Source organism: Typopeltis vanoorti, chromosome 6 (assembly GCF_054136105.1).
Source record: "Typopeltis vanoorti isolate ZY-2024b chromosome 6, IOZ_Tvanoo_1.0, whole genome shotgun sequence".
Classification (NCBI taxonomy): domain Eukaryota; kingdom Metazoa; phylum Arthropoda; class Arachnida; order Uropygi; family Thelyphonidae; genus Typopeltis; species Typopeltis vanoorti.
Genome location: NC_143554.1, coordinates 21,252,264 through 21,277,561, shown reverse-complemented (window position 1 = coordinate 21,277,561; position 25,298 = coordinate 21,252,264). Strand labels below are relative to the sequence as shown.

At 36.2% G+C, this 25,298-nt stretch overlaps 1 protein-coding gene across 4 annotated transcripts in view; it reads left to right on the top strand.

Annotated features, from left to right (window-relative positions):
* Positions 1–25,298, top strand: part of LOC150105326 (echinoderm microtubule-associated protein-like CG42247) — a 375,243-nt gene that overhangs the window by 66,782 nt on the left and 283,163 nt on the right. For 3 of the 4 annotated variants that reach the window (XM_090394708.1, XM_090394705.1, XM_090394706.1), the window contains one exon: positions 17,753–17,912. Coding sequence is in view for 2 of the 4 variants with exons in the window: in XM_090394705.1 (XP_090250831.1) it covers positions 17,753–17,912 (160 nt within the window). In the remaining 2 variants the exon portion in view is untranslated. The remainder of the gene's footprint in view (positions 1–17,752; positions 17,913–25,298) is intronic. The other variant, XM_090394707.1, reaches the window with a different exon arrangement.

Genomic DNA, 25,298 nt, shown 5'->3' with positions numbered 1-25,298 from the left:
TAAACTACCATTTCTATCTCAAATAGCCTTATATTCTTCCGTTATTATTATTATCTCAAGACCCCGGAGTCAGACTTATCTAGGAGGTCCCTTTTGTCATATACACAGCTGATCTTATGCCTTAAATGTATTTAATTTTTCTATAGACACCATACTCTCAGGCAATGCATTCCAATCTTTCACAACTCTCCATGCAAAAAAACCTGTTTTTCACTTTCCTGCTCACAACCAACTTATATAACTTCCAGGGATCACAAATTGTTCCCCCCCCCCAATCTCCATAAAAAATCATTTCATGAAAAACCTCTTCAACATTAATCCTATAACAACCCCTTACTACCTTGTACGTCTATCATATCACCCTCTTCCTCCTATCCACTAGACTGCAAATTGCATTGTCTCAACCTTTCTTGATATTCAACATTCCATAGGCACACCACTGGTGACTTTCCTCTTCTGGAATATTGCTCTCCCATACACAACCTGTTGATACCTATTAGACAGCCAATCTCAATGCAATAGTCTAATATCCAATCCCCATAGTAATCTATCAAAAGCTGTCTCAAAGTGTAAGTATACTATCGTGTATCCATCTCCTTTTTTCAATGAAGCTGTTACCTTATTATCCTCCCTTTTGCAAATCCATGCTATCCATCAAAGATGATACCATTGTTGTGAACCCAATTCTGAATCCTGGTTCTCACCAGTCTTTACAACACTTTAACCACAACACCTGCTACATAGATTGGCTTATAATTTGATGCTTGACTTCTGTCACTCCATCATGAAGCAGTACAATCTTACCTTACTTTAACTCAGTGGTTCTTAACCGGTGTTCTGCGGAAGGTGGATAGGTGTTCTGCTAGTTCTGGAATTTGTCATTTTTAAATTAATTTGTCAGCACAAATTAATTTAATGATGTTTAATTGATGTTTAATTAATACTTAATTATCAATTATTGATTAATAATAAAAAATCAGTTAAATTACCGATTAATTATTAATTTATACATTACAAAATAACCAAGGTGTTCCGTGAAAATTTCAGGATTTGTGAAGTGTTCCGTAGTCGAAAAAAAGTTTGAGAAACACTGCTTTAACTCCTTTGGAACTTGACCCATTGTAAGACTCATATTAAACAAATATTTCAAGGCAACTCTCTGCACATTCTTTCAAAATTTGCAGTGATATATCATCAAGTCCCACAGCCTTATTAATATCAAGTTTGCTTAATTCCCCATATACGAGGGTGGGCTGAAAAGTCCTAGACCCCAACCATAGATGGCAACACTATCGGCACATTTTTTTTTTTTTTTCTAAGTTGGTACATTTGTCATAAGCATCCATGTGAAATTGCAAGTCATTCTATCAGGTAGTGTGTTTTATACAGCTGTCTGAAGCAAAAGCGTTGTCTGTATCCCTTGAAATGGATGAAATTGAGTATTGTGTGGTTATAAAATTCTTTGTAAAAGAAGGTTTAACACCAAAAGAAATTCATTTGAAGTTCATAAAAGTTTATGGGCACTCTTCTTCTTTGTTTTTGAAAATTAAGAAATGGACTGCCAAGTTTAAACATTGCCGTAATGGTATTGGGTGACCAGCGAGTCAAAGTGCATGAAATTGCTGAAATTATAGGCATTTCAAAAGAACGTGTAGGATATATTTTGCATGAAGAATTGCATATGAAAATGCTTTGTGCAAGATGGGTGCTGCACTTGCTCACAGCAGATCAAAAACACACTCACATGAAAATCTTTGAACAGTACTTGGAGCATTTTAACAAGAATAAAACTGACTTTGTGCATCAATTTATTACTATGGATGAGACTTGGATTCATCATTACACACTAGAATCCAAAGAGCAGTCAAAACAGTGGACATAATCCCATTGTTCAGTGCCAAAGAAGACAAAGTTGGTTCCATCATCAGGAAAGGTCATGGTATCGGTGTTTTGGGATGCTAAAGGCATTTTGTTTGTTAATTATCTCGAAAAGTGTAAAACAATAACCGGGAAATATTATTCCGATCTTTTAACCGGATTAGACGAAAAAATTCGTGAGAAAAGACCTGGTTTGTAGAAGAAAAAAATCATACTTTCATCAGGACAATGCACCTACCCACAAAGGTGTTTTGGCAATGGGAAAGTTAATGGATCTGCACTATGAATTGTTGGGACATCCACCCTATTCTTCAGATTTGGCTCCCTCTGACTTCTATCTCTTCCCCAAACTAAAAAGTCTTCCTGGAGCATCACTGGAATAAATGTATTAGTCTTAAGGGAGATTATGTTAAAAATAAAAATAATTTTGAAATTATAGATTTGTTTTTTCATTGTTAGGCCGAGAACTTTTCAGACAACCCCTGTACTTCTTCCTCACTCAGTCAGTCTCTCCTCCTCATCATCCACTGCTCTTAAACTCTCCATGATATCACATTCACAAGGATGAAAGACTTTCATGAAATGCTCATTAAATATCTCAACTATATCCTCCTAAGCAGTTGTCCTTATACCATTTTCTCCAATCAATGCCATCCTGCCATAATCATTCTTACTTTTTGGAGAGCTTCTCTCCCACAACCCCTAATAGTACCTATTAACTTGAAACATGCAGAGGTTCTCTGCATTACAGACTTCTGCCATCAATATTTATTATTAACATCTGACCTCCATGGAGTCAGAGACTCATAATTATTGCTGTGAACCATCTATCCAATTCTTGTCCATCCTTGGATGGATTGAGTCCTATAATTAGAGGTTTTAGGCAATTTAATGCAGTTGGCTTGCCACTCCTCTTCTGCCTCCCTCTAAGTGTAAGTGTTTTATTTCTGTAGATGTGTTTTCAACTGGATGGCTTGCCTATTCTGAGATATGAAAATCCAAAGTTTCCAGGAGAAAAAACTCATTACTCTCTGTATGAGACCAGCTAACTCACCTTTTGAGAAGCTCTGGTTAAGCTTCCTTTCATCATAGATGGGATTTGAATACAGGTCTTCGTAACCAAAGACTTTGTCAAAACTAATTGAGCCAGTGGCACACTCAGAATTTAATCTTGGGGGTGCTGAGCACTCGAGATTTAATCTTGGGGGGGGGGGGGGAACAAGTTGAGTAGATGATTTGAGAATAGGCACTATGCATTGCATACGACCTATGACGGAGCATCTGCAGTGATCGCCAATACATGATACCCTGTGATCTCCTCTGGCCCAGGTTTGTAAATTTGGGTGACAGATACACAAGAATTTTGAAACTGTCTGATAATATTGCAAAAAACATTATAACGAGATGGTATAACTTCTTCCCTTGGACCCTTATGACAAGTGACTCTGAACAGAGGTAAAGAGAACCCTAAGAAATATTTATTAGGGTGCCAAAAATATGTGTGGATGCTAGTGCTTTGCAATTGACTTGTAAAGTATTAACTAGATGTTTGAATTTCAAGATTGGCAAGGCTGAGCTGTAGGTAAGAGTAACAAATCTTTGTTAATCATCTTTGGAAATTCCACCAAGCAACCTAAGAATGTTTTGTAGATTATTGCTTCTTGTTTTTCATTTATGTCCATGGTATTTACAATATACTGGATAGCAGGAAATATTATTATTTTTAGTACGGTGGCTCTGATACTAAAGGATGTAGGTCTCACTTTCCATGGTTTGACATTTTCCTTTGCAGGTATGCCTAATGTGTCTATGGATCTTTCTTCTAGTACAAGTTCCATATGACAAGTTAGTTATTACAAGTGTTTGAAAACAAAAGTTCAAAGTTTTGTTTATGCACAATCTGCTGTTATTACTGAATTCTTCTGCTAATCTAAAAACACAATAGACAGAGTCAGCATCTCTCAAAGTAAGTACATTATCATCTGCATAAAAAATAGTCTTGATTGGATGTGACATGAGTGGGATGGTTACTTCTCTAATAGCAGAACATTGAACTTTTTTGCATTGATGGTTCTACAGCTAGGGCAAAGAGAGTGGAGGGGGTGGGGCTTAGAAGACATCACTGACACACCTGTGCACTGGAATGGAATCAGACAGGAAAGTCAACATTTTTGTTGTAGCATTTTTGTATATTTCTAGTATGACTCAGATAAGTAGAGAGCCTATGTTACAGGGACTGAAACATTATTTTTTATTATTATTACATAACACCACCAGGGAAATCCAAAGACTCATTGACAGAGGACACCTACTCTACAACTCTGTCTCCACCACTCAATCCACAAACTATACAATGAACCACAACTACCATCATCATCTACACCAACGCTATGGGATGTATCCCACCATCACCACTGGTATTTTCATAGAAAATCACAAACATCCATGGTGGTATTCAAACCTGCAGCCTTTTGGCTGGAAAGCAGATATGCTAACCACTCGGCCAACCAGGCCGGCATATATATATGTTGCAAGTACTCGTGCTTCACACTGTTGAAGGCTTTATTTAGATCTACTGATAACAGTGTGCAGGACATCTTTCGCTGATTAACTAGATAGATATTATTATTACATGACACCTCCAAGGACTCATTGAGGGAGGGAATGCTACTCCACAACTCTCAGTTTCTACCATTTAATCCACCAACTACAGAACCACTACTATCATCATCTATTACCCACCACCAGTAATTTTTGTCTGTAAATTGTGTGTGTTCTCAAGGCCAGTTTGCTTGTACGTGGGATGAAAAACCTGATTTTCCAGAAGGTAAAAACTCTGCTACCTCTGTATGAGATTGGCTAACTCGCCTTCAGCTTAAAACTTGTCACGACGGAAATCTAACTTAGCCTTTACCAACCAAAGGGCCAATTGTACCATCATTCATCCATTTGCACTATGAAGGCATATGGTGTTCTGTGTAGTTGGTGGATTAAATAATGTGGACGGAGAGTTGTAGATTAGAGTGCCCTCCCTTGACTTCATGAGGTGTCACAGAATAATAATAATAAAATTATTATTATTATTACCCAAGAGCTCATGGAGTCAAAGACTCATCTGGGAGGTCCTTTTATCACACACACATCTCATCATACCTTATCTTAAAAACACAAACCCCTTGCAGACACCACACTCTCAGGCAAGGCATTCCAATCATTCACAACTCTGCACGAAAAAAACCTGCCTTTCACTCCCCTACTCACACCCTCTTTATACAGTTTCCAGGGATGACCTCTGGTTCTCCCCTTGATCTCCCAATATTCTCTGTAGAACTTCTCCACCATTGATCTTATAACAACCCCTTACCAACTTGTAGGTCTGTATCATATCTCCCTTCTTCCTTCTCTCCACCAGACTCTGCAAATTACATCTTCTCAATCTTTCCTCATACTCAACATTCCAGAAGTCAGAAACTACCTTAGTCAGTCACCTTTGGACCCTTTCCAACATCTCTTCATCCTTCTGAAAACCCAGTAACCAAATCTGGGCACAATAGTCCATGTATGGCCTAATCAAAGCCTTATACAATGGAACAAGAATCTCCCTACTTCTACACGTCAGTGTCCTCCATATCATTCCAGAAGTCTTTGTGTTGTCTTCACAATTTCGGCGATGTGTCCCCTAAATTTTAGATCCTTATCCACTATCACTCCCATATCTCTTATTTCCTCTACAATATATTCTCACCAAGCATAAGTTCTGCATCCCATCTTTGTTTTCCAAATTTTAAAGCCTTACATTTTGCACCATTGAACTCACATCCCCATTTCTGTGACCAATCACTCAATTTATTCAAGTAATCTTGCAAGGCCACATCTTCACTACTCTTTATGGTTTTTTCCCAACTTTGCATCATCTGCAAACAACTGAATATCTCCATCCATCCAAATCTTCGCCAATATCATTAATATACAAGTTATTATTATTATTAAACAAGACCTCATGGAGTCAAAGACTCATCTAGGAGGTCCTTTTATCTTACACACATTTCATCATACCATGTCTTAAACACATTCAAACTCTTTGCAGACACCACACTCTCAGGCAAGGCATTCCAATCACTCACAACTCTGCACGAAAAAAACCTGCCTCTCACTCCCCTACTCACACCCAGTTAAATAGTAATGGCCCTAAAACAGACCCCTGAGGCACTCCACTAGTGACTTTCCTTTTCCTGGATATCGCACCCCCATACACAACTTGTTGATACCTATCAGATAGCCAGTCTCCAATCCAATGCACTAATCTAATATCCAACCCCATCTGCTTTACTTTGACTGTCAACTTATCATGAGGTACTCTATCAATAGCTTTTGCAAAATCCAAGTATATTACTGTGTATCCTTCTTCTCTGTTCCAAGGAAGCAGTCACTTTATTGTAATAAGTAAGTAGATTACTAAAACATGACCTCCCTTTAGCAAATCCATGCTGTCCAAAGATTATACCATTGTTGTCAACCCAACTCTGGATCCTAGTTCTCACAAGCTTCTCCAACAACTTAACCACAACACCTGACACACAGATAGGCCTATAGTTTGATGCTTGAGTTCGATCACCTCCTTTATGAAGTGGCACAATCTTGCCTTCCTTCCGCTCCTTAGGAACTTGACCAAGTGCAAGACTCGTATTAAAAAAATATGTCAAGGCAGGTGTCAACTCTCTGGCACATTCCTTCAGAATACGCGGTGATATATTATCAAGTCCCACAGCCTTATTTACATCTAGTTTACTGAACTCCCCAAACACCTCTTGCTCACTTACAGTCTGAACTCCCCAAACACCTCTTGCTCACTTACAGTCAGTCTCTCCTCCCCATCATCAACTGCTCTGAATCTCTCCATGAAGTCACATTCACAAGATTGAAAGATCTTTATGAACTGCTCATTAAGTATCTCCACCACACATTCTGCAACAGCTGTCTTTATACCATTGATTGGAGCAAATGGTATAAAGAAAGAAAATCAATTCTTTCTTTATACCATTTTATAGCCAGCAAAAGAAAGAAAATCAATTCTTTCTTTTGCTGGCTACATATCAAAAGAACTCTCTAGGATTCTTTTTGGCTTCATTAGCTAACTGCTGTTCATACCTCTCTTTAGCTACTCTCACCAACCAAGTCGCCCTCCTTGCCTGGTCTTTGTAGATAAAATAAAGATGTAGAAAAAAATAAAGATGTATGGCTATTCCTTTAATAATTATTATTACGCACCAACCGAGAGTTCACTTATGAAAAATACTACTCTTTGATATAGAGTGGCTTTGGTAGTGGATGCAGGTTTTTGCCTTCTTATGGTAATTGCCTGGTCTCGGATGAGAACCAACCAATTTGAAACAGCTGTCAGGCTGTTATCAAAAGCACTAATAAAAGACAACCATATGGACACTTGGACAGTGCTTGTCTTAAATAGTGCAAGCTAAGGCAACTCTGATGCTAAGGATTATTCTCCTAAACTCCATGGTCAAATTTTTTGAAACTTTCAAAGTTTCTACATATATTCCGCTTTGGAATAAGTTTGGATCTTTAATATCTTTAATAGCTCTTTCTTTGAGTCTTCTCCGTTATTATTTGATTTGTACTGTAGTCTAGTCTCCTGTTGTTTTCCCTTCTTTACCCCCCCCCTCCGAGCTTGAACTTGATACTCTTCAAACTGCAAATCAAGAAGAGCTGTAACCTCTTCTTGATTTGCAGCTTCTTTTTGATCCATCTAATCATCTAATTCACATAAAACCTATTTATTCTCTTTATCCTACAAATTATTATTGTCATCATTAGACTTCCATGGAACCAAGACTCATTATTGAAGGCCCTAATATTACAAAAAAAAACCTGCTTCTTGTGCTCATATCTTCCTTATACAGCTTCATGGAGTGGCCTCTTGCAGTGGCACACTCAGGATTTAATCTTTGGGGGGGGGGCCGAGTTGAGTAGACGTTTTGCGAATACACACTACACATCACATACGGCCTATAACTGAGCATCTGCAGTGATCGCTAATTCATAAGTAGCACACAACATAAATAAAAAAAATGAATTTTAATTAGGAAAAGATTTTTGGAAATTTTTCTAGTGTTTTTTCCTTTTCTTTGGGCGGTGCCCGGCCCCTTGCCCCCCCCCCCCTAGGTGCGCCACTGGCCTCTTGTTCTCTCCCAATCTCCTCCATTCAGCAAAAAACCTCTTACATTAATCTGGTAATAACCCCTTACCAGCTTATATGTCCTCAAGTAGCTCCATCAAGGTTTTATATAGTGAACCATGATCTCCTTATTTCTACAGACAAGTGATCTCCACATCATTGCCAGGACTCACTGTGCCGTCCTCACAATTTTAGTAATCTGTCCCGAAAGCAAAGATCCCTCACTACTTCCATCTCTTCTAAATCACTACCAGTTGTGCTCTGCATCCTATCTTTGCTCCCTGAATTTTAAAATTTACACATTATAACAGTGACCTGTTAAACCCACTCACTTGCACATTTACAAAATTTATTCCAGTGTCCTCTTGCAAAGCCCTAACATCTGTTCTACTTTTCATAATTCTTCCCAACTTTGTATCATCCATAAACAACTGCATATCACCATTCACGCCTTTCCCAATATTGTTAATGTACAAATTGAACAGCAACCTTCTCGAAACCGATCCGTTGGGCACCTGACTAGTGACTTTCCTCCACTGGGATATTGCTTCACCATACACAACTTGCTGATACTTATCAGATAGCCAATCTTCGATCCAGCAGCAGACTATTCTACTATATTATTCCATATGTTCCGGTTTATCAGCTTGTCATTTAGCAGTCTATCAGATGTCTTTGCAAAAGTCTAAATATAGGCAGATCCCAACTTATGTAAATTTGGACTTTATGCAAATTATTTTGCATTGAACTTACTGCTACCTCTTCACTGTGTGAAGAAACTCATGTATGCACGGTAGAATTTCTCCATGCTTGTTATGCTTGCTGTGCAAGCTCATTACTTGAGAAAGAAGTAATATTTATTTGTTGATAAATGCATGCATTTATAAGCATTCCATTTAGGTTTTTATTTTTGTAGACAGAAGACGTCTTAAGCTTGCGTGGCAATAATTGAGCTTGGCATTGTGTATCGAAGGCCGATGCTTGCTCATCTAGTCAAAGCTACCTTGGCTTGCTCGGTTGTGGGAGCTTCCAGGCCCTCGCTACAACACTGTGATTTCATGCACGCGCATAGCATTTCTGCTCCCTTCACGTCGTCTTAAACATAGGCCATACGCAGTCAAAGTAGCTCTACCCAGTGAGCTTCAGCCAGCCTTTAAAAGTGTGCATGTTGCTTGGGAAAATTAAGTTACAACCAACTTTTTATGACGGTGTTATTGACCAGTTCATAAAGAAGAACCGTAGAGTAGAATTTGTATTCAAGTAGCTAAATTGAAAAAGATAGAATATCATTTGTAAAATAAATGTTGTATTTGTATGATTAAATGTGCATAAATTTCTAAATATATAGTTTTAAATGGTCAGTAATTCATTATTCCACTAATCAGACTTCAATCACACCTCTCACTCCCTGAATGATAACAAGAGTAAACGTGAATTTCAAGACCAGCATTCACCCCTGTGTGTATTATTATTGTTCCGGGCAACTCCAAGGAGTCGACAGACTCATCAAGGGAGGCCCTAACATCATGTCAAGAACAACTATTCGACATTGACACAGTATCTATCATACCTTGCCTTGAACTCATTTAAGGTCGTAGCACCGTCACAACAGACTCTGGAAGCTTATTCCACTCATTCACCACTCTCCAAGTAAAAAACCTAGCTCTAACACCCTTGTCAACCACGCTCTTGCCCAGCTTCCATGCATGGCCCCTAGTCCTCCCACCACCAGTCATATTTTCAAAAATATCTTCTGGATCAATCTTATAGAAACTCTTCAGTAATTTAAATGTCTCAATCATATAACCCCTCCTTCGCCTATTGACCAATTTCTGCAACCCACAATTCTTCAACCTATTCTCATAAGGTTCATTCCACAGACCTTCTATCATCTTGGTCACTCATCTCTGGATCCTCTCCACTTCCTCCCCATCATGAAGAATGTGATGAGAAGTATGATACTAGTATGAGAAGGAAGTACTAGAGCTGTTGCACAAACTGAATAAGAATTCATATCAGCATGGATGCTAAAAGTGTGTTCAGCTAAACTGGCTATTCCTTTGACCAGGCTATATAATTTGAGTCTCAGAACAGGGAAGAGTTCACAGGAGTGGAAGGAATTTATGGTAATCTCATTGCACAGTGGTGGTCTTTGCACCACCACTGTGCAATGGTGGTGGTGCAAAGACTAATGTATCTCTAACTATCAACCAATCAGTATCTCAGGAGTGGTGGTGAAAATTTTGGGAAGGTTAGGACTTGTATTCAGAAATGGGTTGACAGAAACTCTACTTTTCAGCGAATAGCATGAATTTACAGCATGATCATGTATTCTGTCAAAAGCCTTAGCAAAATACTAAAGTATTAATAGTGTATCTGTTCCCCTTGTCTTGCTCACATTCTGTAATAATGTTACCACAGAGTTAGACAAGGGGAATGATACACCATGATACTTTTGAATTTTGGTAAGCCTTTTGACAGAATACAGCATGGAAGACTGTTGCTTAAATTGTATTGTATTGTATTATAAATTATTGGCATGTATAAGAGGATAGTTGACTGGCAAATATAAAAAGGTTGTATACAGGGGGGGGGGGGTGAATCTGCAAGATTCAAGATAACTAGTGGTGTGCCTGAAGGATCAGTCCTTGGTCTACTGTTATTCAATCTGTATGTTAATGACATTGGGAAGGATTTGACATACATGCAACATATAGCTATTTGCTGATGATGCAAAGATATGTAGGGTATCAGGAGAGCTGCTGATATGTAGTACTTGCAGAATGATTTGACTAGGCTGGAATTGTGGGCATGTGAAAATGGCTGTCATTTCATTTTTAATAAATATAAGGTTATTATTATTATTGTTCCGGGCAACTCCAAGGAGTCGACAGACTCATCGAGGGAGGCCCTAACATCATGTCAAGAACAGCTATTCGACATTGACACAGTATCTATCATACCTTGCCTTGAACTCATTCACGGTCGTAGCACCCACAACAGACTCTGGAAGCTTATTCCACTCATTCACCACTCTCCAAGTAAACAACCTAGCTCTGACACCCTTGTCAACCACGCTCTTGCCCAGCTTCCATGCATGGCCCCTAGTCCTCCCACCACCAGTCATATTTTCAAAAATATCTTCTGGATCAATCTTGTAGAAACCCTTCAGTAATTTGAATGTCTCAATCATATCACCCCTCCTTTGCCTATCGTCCAATCTCTGCAACCCACAAATTTTCAACCTATTCTCATAAGGTTCATTCCGCAGACCTTCTATCATCTTGGTCACTCATCTCTGGATCCTCTCCACTTCTTCTCCATCACGAAGAAGGTTATGACATTGGATATCTAATCACAATTTGGTGTGATTAGATATCCAGTGTCATATTATATTGGTGGGATTATTCTAGAACAGACTGATGTGGCTAAGTATCTTTTGAGTTTTAGTTGACAGGAAGTTGAAGTTTGAGGGTCATATAGCAAAAATTGTAACATTTAGCGAACCAACGTGTGGCTGTTCTGTCAAAATTTATTTAAGAAATTTCAAATAATTTAAATTTTTATTATCGTAAAAGAACCACACACACCGGATCGTTACAGGGGCGCTTAGATAGACATTGCATGTGGGCGGCAAAGGCCCTAGCGCCGGCTCTGATCATGTGACCTGTTCCCGCAAGTTTTTCGAGCTTTGTCAAGGGAATTCTAGAGAATTGCTGGAATCTATTGCCACTGGAAATGAAACCATGGTCCTTTATTATGATCCTCTTTCCAAAAGGGAATCCATGGAGTGGTACAAACCAGACAAAGCAATGCTGAGAAAAGCCAAAGTCACTCAGTCCACTAAGAAGATATGTCAACAATCTTTTGGGATTGCCTGGGATTCTCTTGATTGACTTCAAAGAAAGGAATACCACTGTGATTTCAGAGTGTTATTCTTCACTCCTCCACAAACTACGTGACATCATAAAGGAGAAGAGATGAGGAATGCTGAGTCATGGTGTTCACCTACTTCATGACAATGCTCCATTTTCATACGGCTATTGTTACAAATTCTGCAGTGAAGCACTGTGGCTCCCAGGAGATTGAACACCCACCCTGCAGCCCAGATCTAGCACCCAGTGACTACCACCTCTTCTTGAAGCTGAAGAAAGACCTTCAAGGAAGAAATTTTGCAGATGATAGTGAGGTAAAAGATGCAGTTTTAGGCCATTTTGCAGACAAAAGTACAGGCTAATTTTTCAAGGGCATAGAAATATTAATTCAAAGATGTGAAAAGTGTATTGAAGTGAAGGTAGATTCTGTTGAAAAGTGACACAGTTGTTTACTTTCTATCACCTCTAAAAGTTAGTCAGGCCGGAAAGCTTATGGAACTATGCTCGTATATATATATATATATATATATATATATATATATATATATCTTCTCTTGACAATAAGCTTGACCACCTCATGATCACTCTCACTAAGTGGTGGCAGAGTTGATTCCACATATTCAACCACATTCTGTGAGGTTTTTTGCTAAATCCAATGCTAAATCCTCATGTTTGCTTCCATCACATGCTTTTTATGCTAGTTATCCCTCAGAAACCTTGCAAATTCTTTGTTTCCATACTGTCTCTCCTCCTCTTTTCAATTGATATTCCTATAATTAAAGTTGCTAATTAGGATCACATTCCTTTTACATGCCCAACTGATTTGTCTGAATATTTTGTGATCATTATTGCCATTCGAATTTCCAAGCTATAACAATATTCAATTAGTATTAGTTATGTATCCTGTTTATTTCATTTTCATATCAAATAGCTTCATTTACAGTTATTTTCCACCTCCATACTAAGGGAGCACAATTCCTCTGCAATCATTAACTTTGTTTCATCTTTTCTCCCTGCTTTCTTTCCAGAAGATTTTATATCTATCTATTTTTATTCTAGCCTCTGTATCATTCTTAGATGACCAAGTTTCTCTTATGCTGATTATCCATGAACATCATGATTCAATAAATGCCACAATCTTGGTTATCTCCTTTCTGATGCATCTTAGAAAGCCTTATACATTGGCTATTCATAAGGGCTACTGGTTCGCAAAGACATGCAATGCATGACATAAGCTGTTAAAAAAATAGATAAGTATTAGTAGTTAAGCAAGGAAAGAAAGATATTGTGTTTATTTCATGCTAATACTGGTTTTTAAGGTTGCACTTTTCAAATTGATGATATAATTGTGTGATATCTGTTTTGGATTTTACTGTGATATAATCGATACTTGTCTCCACAAGTATAGATTATATCACTACTGTTGAGGAACACACTGACATCCAGAGATAAAGAGGTTATTATTCCCCTTTATAAAGCATTGATACTTCCACATTTGGATTACTGTGCTCAGGTCTGGTCACCTGGATTCCTTGGAGATGAGGAGGCTGTGGAGAGGGTTCAGAGAAGAGTGACCAAGTTGGTGAGTGATATAAAAAATGTCCCCTACATTGATAGATTGAGAGCTTGTGGATTGCAGAGATTGGTTGATAGGCAAAGAAGAGGTGATATGATAGAAACATTTAAATTACTGAAAGGTTTTTATAGGATTGATGCAGGGGAAATGTTTCAGCTGTGTGATAGTGATGGAAGAACAAGAGGTCATCTCTGGAAATTAAAGAAGAGTGTGGTTAACAAAGGTGTCAGAACAAGGTTTTTTGCCTGGAGGGTGGTGAACGAGTGGAATTCATTGCCTGACTTAGTTGTGAGCTCTTCATCTGTAAATGAATTCAAGAAGAGATATGACAGATATTGTTTTCCTAGTTTGGGTCTCCTGAGATGAGTCTACTGACTCCATGGAGATACCCGTAATAATAATAATACACCTAGCCCCCACCATTTAAACACTATGTTATTCTTAACCTAGTTGATGATTTTGTAGCTTGCTATGCATGCTGTATGTGCACATGCTATTGTTTAAAAATGTGCCAGTTGTGTGACAGGAATATGTGTTTTCATAAGATGTAGGCAGTGGAAGGCGCTGGGAGACATGTCTCGATCTCAAGATTTAGCAGCAGTGAAGATAGTGCTTCGAATAAGCGATTTTCCATTTGTGGATGCTAGTAGGTAGTATTGGAGGATGGAAAGAATGTTAAAGACCTACGTAATCTCCCCAAAGGTTGTTAATATCACTGAAACTTGGTTAACTGAGAAGGATGTTCTAATAGGGATAGAAATCAAAGGATAGGGAAGGTTAAATGTGGTGGTAGTCTTACTCATGATAAGAGATGAATTGTGCACTCTCATGGTGGAGAATCCCAGTGGAAATAACACTAATGGCTTTTAGAATATATGATGTAAGACAGATGTTTATAGCACAAAATATTTAGTGGGATGCTGCCATAAACCAGGGAATATAGATGGTGATCAGCAGGAAACATTTAGGCAGTGGCAAATGGAAAATGAGCAATCTTTATGGGGAAACTTCAAATATAATGATATAAACTGGGCAGAGGAGAGAGAGCATGCAGTAATAAGGGAACTGAATTTTTGGATTTCTTGACGGACAACAATCATGGGCAGCATATGGTGGAGCAAACACAAGGATCAAGAGTTTTGTATTTGGTCATAGAATCAGAGGATTTCATTGTGACTGACATGACATACTTGACGGTTGGAGAGTGACCATGTAGTCCTGACTTATAGGCATGTGGAGATAACAAAACAGAAGAAAGTTATGTAATTATAAGGCAGGCAGCCATCATGCTGGCCTGGTTGGCCAAGTGGATAGTGTATCCGCTCTCCACCAAAAGGCTGAGAGTTCGAGTTCCACCGTGGGAATGGATGTTTGTGATTGTCTTTAAAAATAGTGGTGGTGGTCGGCGGTAGATGGCATTGGTGTGGATGATGAAGGCAGCTGCGGCTAGTGGAGTGTTGGAGACGGAGAGTTGTAGAGTGGATGCCCTCCCTCGATGAGTCTTTGGACTTCCTGGAGGTGTTATGTAATAATAATAATAATAAACTTAGAAACCAGCTTGTAGCAGTACAGTGGATGAAAGAATTTGAAGAGAGAGAGAGTCATTACTGCATTGGGAGATGCAGTTACAAAAAAAACTGTTGACAGCAGTGACAGATTTCATGATGAAAATATAAGGCTAAGGCTAGGAAAGTGACTAGTATTGTAAGGTGAGAAAAATTAGAATATGAGAGGAGACTGGCACTGCAATCCAAGGAGAATCCCAAAGAAATTTTTTGATATGGCGAGTTGGAGGAAAAACAATAGTAGATGGATTATCTTGTGAGTGGATAATGATCACTTTATTAGAGTGTTCCATCCTGATACTACAGGCTTATATTCCTTGAAGGATAATGACTTGTGAAGTGTAAAAGTGAATGAAGAGGATGTATTCTGAATAATAAGTACACTAAATGTCAATAAGGCAGGGGAACTAGATGGAATTTCACCACTTGTTTTAAGGGAATGTACTATGGAATTGATTGTACCATAAATGTTGGCTGTTTAATAAAAGTCTTGCAATGGGGCAGGTTCCCAGAGAGTGTTAGTAGAGTAAGATAAAATTGCATAAGGGTGGTGGTAGAATGGAGATATCAAACTATAGGTCTGTTTGTATTTCTTCTGTGGTTTTTGAGAAGTTAGTAAGAATTTATATACAGAATTGGGCAGATAAGGATAATATTATTTGTGTAGGCCAGCATGAATTTGCTAAAGGGTGCTCAATTCCAGTAATCTGGAATTGATTGCAACTTTTTTTTTTTTAAGGCATTTGACAGGGTGCCACATGGCAAATTGATTTTTAAGTTGTATCATAATGGATATGGATCCAGTATCACCATTACAGCCACTCTAGACTTGGTGACTATACTTTTTACACCTGCCACAGGATACACTGGAAGAAGGCCACACTATTGCACCATAGCATATACAAATATAATAGGCTTTTCCTGGAATTTGTATTGGAAAGTTTCTCAGCTCTGAGAAACTTTCCAATCCTCAACAAATTTGGGTACATGAAAATGCTCAAAATTTGGGAAGCAGTCATCCTCAGATCTTCAGTCCAATGGCCAAGACCACCCAATTTAGCCCACTCATCATTTAAGATTCTAAGCCCGGTTGCCTTTCTTCAGCCTCATTTACCTAGTGTTAATGCCTGCATGCACATATCATTGTTCTCTGATCCCTGATGATGGCAATGTAATGTTACCAAAATATTGGAAATATTAATGATAAATTATTAATTAACCATTATAATTAATATTCATTATATATTGTAATTTCCTCAAAAATAATATTTCTGATGTTGTTTGCATTAGTATAAGAACATAACAATCATACTGTCTTTGAAGCAATCCTTCTAACACCATTTTGGCCATGCCTGCCTGGTTGGCCGAGTGGTTAGTGTATCCGCTCTCCAGTCAAAAGGCTGTGGGTTCAAATCCCGCCGTGGGCAGTTTGTGATTGTCTGTGAAAATATTAGTGGTAGTGGTAGATAGGTAGTTGCGGTTTAGATGATGAAGGTGGTACAACTCTCAGTCTCCACCACTCCACCAACCGCAACTACCTTCATCATCTACACCATACATTGGTGGAGTTGTGGAGACGGAGAGTTGTAGAGTATGTGCCTGCCCTCGATGAGGCTTTGGACTCCCTGGAGGTGTAATGTAATGGTAATAATAATAATAATTTCTTCACTTTAGTTGCTATATTAGATCTCTTTCCTCCACCCACCCCCTCCCACTCTAACTCACTCATTTCCCTATTCTTTATTTTCATTGGCTTCTGTTATGCATTCTATTACTGTGCCCTATTGTAATCACTCACTCACACCCTTGTATCCGCTTGTTATCCCATAACTTGCTTCTCATGGTTATCTCTCGCTCTCTTGGATTCTTAGCCACTTGATTTATCTTGTACTTTCTCTCAAACAGCAGTTGCTCCAAATGCTCAATACTAAACCCATTGAAATGCACCCATTTACCCTAAACTATTCCAATTTCTCTTGAAATTTACTTTATACATTCACAAATTGCCTACTCCTTGCCTCACTGCAGCTCAGCCATCATGCCAGTCATTCTCTGCTCTTCTTTTTGACTCACTGTTATATCTCTGCAATGCATTAAACTGGTTTCCCAGCAGTAGTTTGTTTCACCAACTGCATAAACCTATTTCTCATTTTCCAAGTCAATTGTGTCTGCACCTACCATGAACTCTGCTCATTCATTTATCCATGCAGATTCTTCATTATTTGTTTCATTGCATAACCCGTAAGACATGTTTTATGCATCCTGCTATTCACCACACTCCTAATGACCAAATCCCCATACAATGCTACACTATCATCCTTTGATACTTTGTCTTCCTGACTTCTCACACTCTTCATGATTGTTCCTTTCTCCATATGCTTTGTTTTGCTCTTTATTTTTGTCAGATTCTGCCTAATTTTTCTCACTCTGCTTTCATTTTACTGACACTTCCACATGTATTATGTTACTCGTTAAGTGTTGGCAAATTTCCATAAACCCACAGTATGAAACTTCTGTTTCCTTTTGCATAGTAAATAAGAATTTATACTGTTTTTGTTACATTTGCAAAGTTTGTAGCTCTCTGTTTTTTCATAGTTAACATGAAAAATTAATATGTAATAAATATTAATGTAAGACACTGTAAGTAACTCATTAAGCATTTTAGACAGAAATCAGAATGATGAAGCAGATGAGACAAATGAAAAAGAAATACCACATAGCGAAGAGCATCAGAATTCACAGAAAGAAAACTTTCAGAAAACAGGACTGCAAAGAAATGTTTCCCAGGCCAGTGCTCCATCTAAAAAGATGCAGCTTCACTGGGTGTATCCTTCATTAGTTTATTGGAAAGAAAAAAAAAAAAAAGCAAATTTCTGTAGTTACAAATAAATCGGGATAAAAACTCATGCCAAATAAATTGCTGAATTTCTTTTGAAATGATGCACTGGCTTCTGTATAAACACTAAATAAGTTCTTATACAAGATTTTTACTCATTCTGCATACACAACAGTATTGTAACAGTTTCTAATTATCAACCTGTTATTTGTTTTGATTATCGCAATTACTTAAGGATTCAAATTAATTTACCTGTTTCCAGTTACTATCTCAAGGTTTTTTTCATTATTAATTTTTTTTTTTCACTTTTATGATATTATAGATTATCTTTATCCTGTTAGTTCACCTTTTGCTTTGCCTTCACATTAACTTCTTATGCTTCTTATCATCATTTTTTGGCACAATTCCTCAAAGTGTGTACCAGACATTATGTCAAACATTATTTCATGGTGTTTTAAGTTAACTTTCTTCCAAATTGATCTTATTGTCTGATCTTTGACTTTATAGCTCTTATATGTCAATGTTCTAAAGTGCTACAACTGTATCAACCAATCTGATGTCATAGCCTCCAATGGATCCTCTATATTAATAACACTATGTTCTTTGTTGATATCTTTATTCTCATGTGTGTTTCCCAAAATGCATAAAGTACCTGTTAAATTCATTTTGCTCATCTGTCCATTTGCGAATTATTCTGGCTGTACAGATATTATTATTATTCAAATTAGATACTTTATTTGGAATCTTTGTTAATTGCCTGATTGGCCAATTAGTTAGCATATCTGCAATCCAGCCAAAAGACTGCAGGTTCGAATCACACCATAGGCATGAATGTTTGTGATTGTCTGTGAAAATACTAGTGGTGGTGGTCAGTAGATGGCATTGGTGTAGATGATACGGTTCGCTGTAGTTGGTGGATTGAGTGGTGGAGATGGAGAGTTGTGGAGTCAGTGTCCTCCCTCGTTACGTCTTTGGACTCATTGGAGGTGTCATGTAATAATAATAATTTTCCATGGGAAACCTAACTTTTTGAGTCTGTGTAGCTCAGTGGAAGTGGTGTTTGCACTTCTCAGTGCTAAATCGCCTGAAGAAAGAGGGTGTCAGTTAGATTCTAATTGCCAAATAGAAGGACTTTTTAATTGCCAGCCTGGTTGGCCGAGTGGTTAGCATATCCACTCTCCAGCCAAAAGGCTGCAAGTTCGAATCCTGCTGTGGGCATGAATGTTTATGATTGTCTGTGAAAATTCTAGTAGTGGTTGTGGGCAGTAGATGGCATTGGTGTAAATGATGCAGTTCGCTGTCGTTGGTGGATTGAGTGTGGAGATGGAGAGTTGTAGAGTAGGTGCCCTCCCTCGACAAGCCTTTGAACTCCTTGGAGGTGTCATGTTAATAATAATAATTATTATTATTCTAATTTTTCTGTCAATTTGAACAATTTACAATATTTGCATCAATGGGACAAGAATATCAGAATGAATAGTGAAGCAACTCTATTCTGGCTAGGGAGAAATTCAATAAAATTTGGTCGTTCAGATATGAACAAGATGATGTATGTGCGTGCTTCAGTTTTGGTTTCAATTAGATCATTTTTATCGATATATTTTAGCAAAGTGTTTTGAAATAATAATTCTACATTGGTTGAATGAAATGTGATGAACACTAATATTTAGGATCTCTAATGAAAATGTAACATATTTCAATTTCATAGGCGTAGGTTTCTGTAGTTTAGCAGTTCAAAAGAAAGATTCCAGTATTGCGACCGCATGTTTATTTAGATAAATAAAAATAAAAAAACCTGACAAGTTTCGTATGTCGTTTGACTTACATCTTCGGGGGTTAAAAGTAACTAAAAGTTTAAACACAAGAAATTAGAAATTACTCAAAATAGTCCAAATTAAAAAATCCGAATTCAGAATCTGTGCATGCTAAGTTTGAACAATGCTGGATGTTGTCATGTTCTGTTGTTCATGTTCACACTGTCTGAGGTCTGACTTAGGTATATTTTTTATCAATGCTGACCAAACTTGGTATAGAATTAGGTCCTGGTTTTTGTTGAATTGCGTTTGGAATTCTAAGCATATTAGCAGCTTCTTTAAATTTCCTTGTGAAACAGTGAAGCAGTAAAAGATTAGAAGATGAAATAGAATATAAAAGAATAAGAGCCATAGCTAAAAGAGAAGTCAGAAAAAGACATAGAGAATCATGGAATAAATTTGTTTCTAATTTAGAACATGATTTATATAAAATAAGACCCAATGTATATAAGATTTTGAAGCACCTAAATGCAGATACCAAAGAAAACATAAAATTAAACACTGAATTGAAATTAGAAGAATTTCTAAATTATTACACAGAACTGTGGACAGGCAAATATTTTAAAAAAGACAACTGGCAAACAATTAACGAAAATGAAAAGGAAATAACTGAAGAAGAATTAGAAATCAGCCTGAAAGAAACAAGAAACGGAAAATCACCTGGAGAAGATAAGCTAGGTTCAGAACTATATAAATACGCAGGAACAAGATTCAAAGGAAGACTCTTATTATTTTTAAATAAAATTTACTCAACTGGTATCCCCCCAATAGAATGGAAAAAAGCAATTGTGATTCCTATCTTTAAGAAAGGTAATAGAGATGACCCTAAAAAACTATAGAGGTATCAGTATACTAAATTCATGTTACAAAATATACAGCAGAATCTTAAATAACAAACTAATGAAATATTCCGAAAACTTTATTCTAGAGGTACAAAATGGATTTAGAAAAGGACGATCATGTATAGACCCAGCCTTCTGCCTAAAATTAATAATAGAGAAAAGAAGAGAATATAATTTAGAAACACATATTGCATTTATTGACTTTGAAAAAGCATTTGACAAAGTTAAAAGAAACATTATTTAACATATTAAAAGAAAGACAAATACCAAATAATATCCTAAAAGCTGTCACAAGTATATATGAAAATAATCAAATACAAATAAGATTAAATCACGAGCTATCATATACAAGAGAGATAAACCAAGGGGTCCGACAAGGATGTCCCCTCTCAGCAACTCTTTTTAATATCTACTTAAATGAAATAATAATAAAATGGAGTAAAAATTTACATCAAGGAATTAAACTTTCACCTACAGTTAACTTGAACACTCTCCTCTTTGCAGACGACCAAATAATAATTACAAATTCTGAAGATAACTTACAGAAAGCTATTTTAAATCTAAATGAGATATCCGAAGATTATGGTATGATAATATCAACGGAAAAATCAAAAACTATGGCCTTTAAAGGACAAGATCCAGCAAGAACTAAAATAGTATTAGATAACAAGATCCTAGAACAGGTGAATTCATTTAACTACCTAGGATGTATGATCACTTATGAAAATGAAAAAGATATAAACATAAAAATTGCAAAATATTTAAAAATAACAGGAGTAATTAACTCTATATTTAAACCAAACCTAGTTCAAAAACAAACCAGGCTAAAAGTATACAATACATTAGCCCTACCAGTCTTAATGTATGGAAGCGAAATCTGGACAATAAAACAAAAAGACAAACAAAGATTAACAACAGCAGAAATGAAGTTTATGAGAAAAACTGCAAAGTATACCCTATTTGATCACTAAAGAAACGAAGATATTATGAAAGAATTAAACCAAGAACCAGTAATTGAAAAAAAATTAAAAAATATAAACAGAACAAACACGTTCAAAGAATGAAAACAGATTACCAAAACAAGCCTTAAAGTACAAGCCATTAGGAAAAAGAAAACCAGGACGTCCTCTTAAACGATTCAACGATGACTTCTAAGGCCGGACCTAAATTCTTGATACGCAAGATGATGATGATGATGATGATGATGAACAGTTTATTTCAATATAAGACATGTTTGTTTTATGCCGGGTACATTATGGCCTGCGTAATTTGTGTTGGATGCTAGGCCTGATTTGTGTTCTTTCCTTTTTCCAACTTCCACATGTCTTATATTGAAAAAAACTGTTTCACAAGGAAATTTAAAATTAGCTGCTAATATGCTCAGAATTCCAATGCAACAAAAACCAGAGCCTAATTCTAAACCAAGTTTGGTCAGCATTGATAAAAAAAATATACCTAAGCCACACATCGGACAGTGCGAACGTGACAACATCCAGCATTGTTCAAACTTAGCATGCACAGATTCTGAATTCGGATTTTTTTAATTTAATGAACAGTTAGATGGCCATAACATCATAGAATGGACTATTCTGAGTAATTTCTCATTTCTTGTGTTTAAACATTTAGTTACCTTTTAACCCCTGAAGATATAAGTCAAACGACATATGACACTTGTCGGATTTGTTTATTTTTATTTATCTTAATAAACATGTGGTCGCAATACCGGAAAATTTCAATTTCGTTAAAATTTGCTAAAACATAAAAATGGGCGCGTCATAAAGAAGCTATAACTTCAATATGCTGATCAGATTTTTGCTAGTACTACTATTAAATAGAGTAGTTCTTTGAATATTGAGGGTAGGGGGGAAAGAAGACAGCCAGTAAGATGGTCTAAAGTTCTTGTCTTCAATCAGTTAATATTTATTTGGTATTTTAAAGGTGATGTACGAACACCTTATTTGTTCTTGGTATGCCCAGACTACATCTTCTGGACCATCAGCGCAGAAGATCTTGGTTTTAACATTAGAATATCCACCGATATCATTTAAATAACTGATCTTAACTTTGTCAGCAATGTTGTACATGTTGATACAGAACCAACAAATGCACAAAAATATCTCACTCTACTAGAGGCAGGGTACATGACAACTGGGTGATGGCCAAATGGGCAACGGAATAAAAGATCAAATATGCAATTCTATTCTGTTGATCTATTACCAGGTAAATTTAAATAATATTTTTTTGAGAAATGAGTTAAAAGAACGGTATAAACATAAAATTTGAAAAATCTCACTTATAATTAAGTTTATTTTAATTGTGTAGAATTACGAATTGTATAAAAGTTATATTGAAATTTCCCATACAAAAAATGAGTCAGCTAGTTAATAAATATTTATATTATATATATATATTTTTTCGTTTATATCATATATCAAAATTTGTAGGATTGTTTAAGAAAGTGATGGTTAAAAAGAGTGGTCCGAAAATGATTTAAAAATGAAAAGGTATGATTGCACAGTATTAAAATAAAGAAAAAATATAGATTTGTTTTAATTCATTTATTAATATTATTTTGTAATTAACAAACATATTTACAAATGTTACATATATACAATAAAACAAAAAAGTATATGAAATTCAAGACAATTTTTTCGAATTTATTAATTCATATTATAGTTATATATATAATACCACATAAATATTCTATTATATTTTCCCTATCGTAATTAATAACTTTTTTCAAAATTCTTTAATCAGCTTCATTGTAATGTCTACGTTTGTGCTCATGTTGAAAACCTGCTACTGCTCTTTCATAATCAACATATGTTTTTTGAATTTTTTGTAGGCCATTTATAAAAATCCATAAATTTGGATGACTTGTGCTGCTACCAAAACTCGATTGCAGTTTTCGATGACCGGCTTCCGCAAAATTATTTGTCCTATTGCTTCCAGTTATTGTTCTTTGGTACGCAGACCAAACGTTTGAGGGAAAAATCGGTGGAGCCCTGGTTCTGTTATTCCTTAGACGACCTATGTATGTGTTCGTAAACCATTCTAAAATTGGTTCAAATTCATCCGATAAATGATTCTCAAGTTCAGAAATAGCATAAATAATATCTTGTTCTGGAACGAAAGCAAGCGAAGTGATCATTTTTGAATTTAAAGCGAATTGCGCATTGCAATTATATCTGGTTAAAAGACTGCATGAAGCTAAATGCTTACGAAGATTTTGTACAAGATGACAAAAGCAACCATTTATGTTAGCTTGTGTAAATACTATATGTAACGCTTGATGAATGGCAATTTCAAAGTCAACATTTATATTTTCAGGATCTAGTAATAGCCACATTTCATGTATCATATAAAATAATTTTGTGTATGTTTCAAGAGGCTTATTAGGTAATAAACAATATAAACCAGGGAAAAACAGGACCTCCATCCTTTCTAGCCAAAATAACAAAAATTTGAGCAAAAAGAGGGGGAGAAAGTAAAAATGTGCCATCCATAAATAATTCATTCATGCTTTGGCTCCATGCTGCATGGCTTTCATGACCAAAAATTAATATTCTCATGGGGTCGACCTATTCTGATCCAGAATCAGCCAATAAAAAACATTCAAATTGTGATGGACTGAATTCATAATTTAAGTATTCTTCAGGAATAATTATTGTTTCCCTAGAATCAGGATTAATTGGGGCTTTTAAATTTTTTAGTCTTCTTCTTTGAATATTTCTGCACAGACTGCTATGATTTGGAAGCATTTTTTCTACCGCAGAAGAAACATTTTGTAGAACTTGAGTTCTGATTTGTGATGGGTTGCTCATTGTCGTATCCACTAATTTTTTGGCTGTTGTACTAACTTCCTGCATTATTACTCTGGCCGCATTTCCAGAACTGCTACATGTGTGTTCCTGTGTTTCAGAAATTAGTGATCCATCACTGACACTTGTCCAGATTCTACCTTTGCATCCTTTGTTTTTATTTTCACATCGCCAAAATTGAATTGAACCTTTCTCATCAGTCTTGTCTTTAGCATAAAGATACCCATTCCAAGCATATTTTTCCTTGTCTCTTTGACTTAATATTCTTGAATTATCCATTTCTGAAGAATAGAAACAAGAAATATAAATATAAAAATAAAATTTAAAAAAAAGTTTTCACTATTGATGTAATTAAGAATTTTTTAAGTACTATTTGTAAAATAGTACTGAAAAAATTCATATCAATAGTTAAATATTTCTATACTTCTATATAATTGTACTTAGCAATTTGTTTCATTTGAGAGATAATCAAGAGTTTGAAATTTATTTAAATTAATTTAGATGTCACGTATACAATTTAGTATATGATTAAGATTATAAATTTTGAATACATACCTTTTATTTACTGAAACTTGTTCTTTGCACGTGGTAACTGTAACGTTGGCACAAATATCGGAAACGATGTAATAAACAAACAACTAGTCTTACTGTTCAATAGAAGTCAAAATATCTTGCGAATGCGTATTAAACTAAACAACCGCACACAAAACGGCCAAATGATAAATTGCCAAACAAGACACCTTACGCAGTGAAGCTCAGAAATACTTCTTCAGACAATAAAAATAAACTTAATTATAAGCGAGATTTTTCAAATTTTATGTTTATACCGTAATTCTATGAGAAATTTCAATATAATTTCAATACGGTTCGTAATTCTACACAATAAAAATAAACTTAA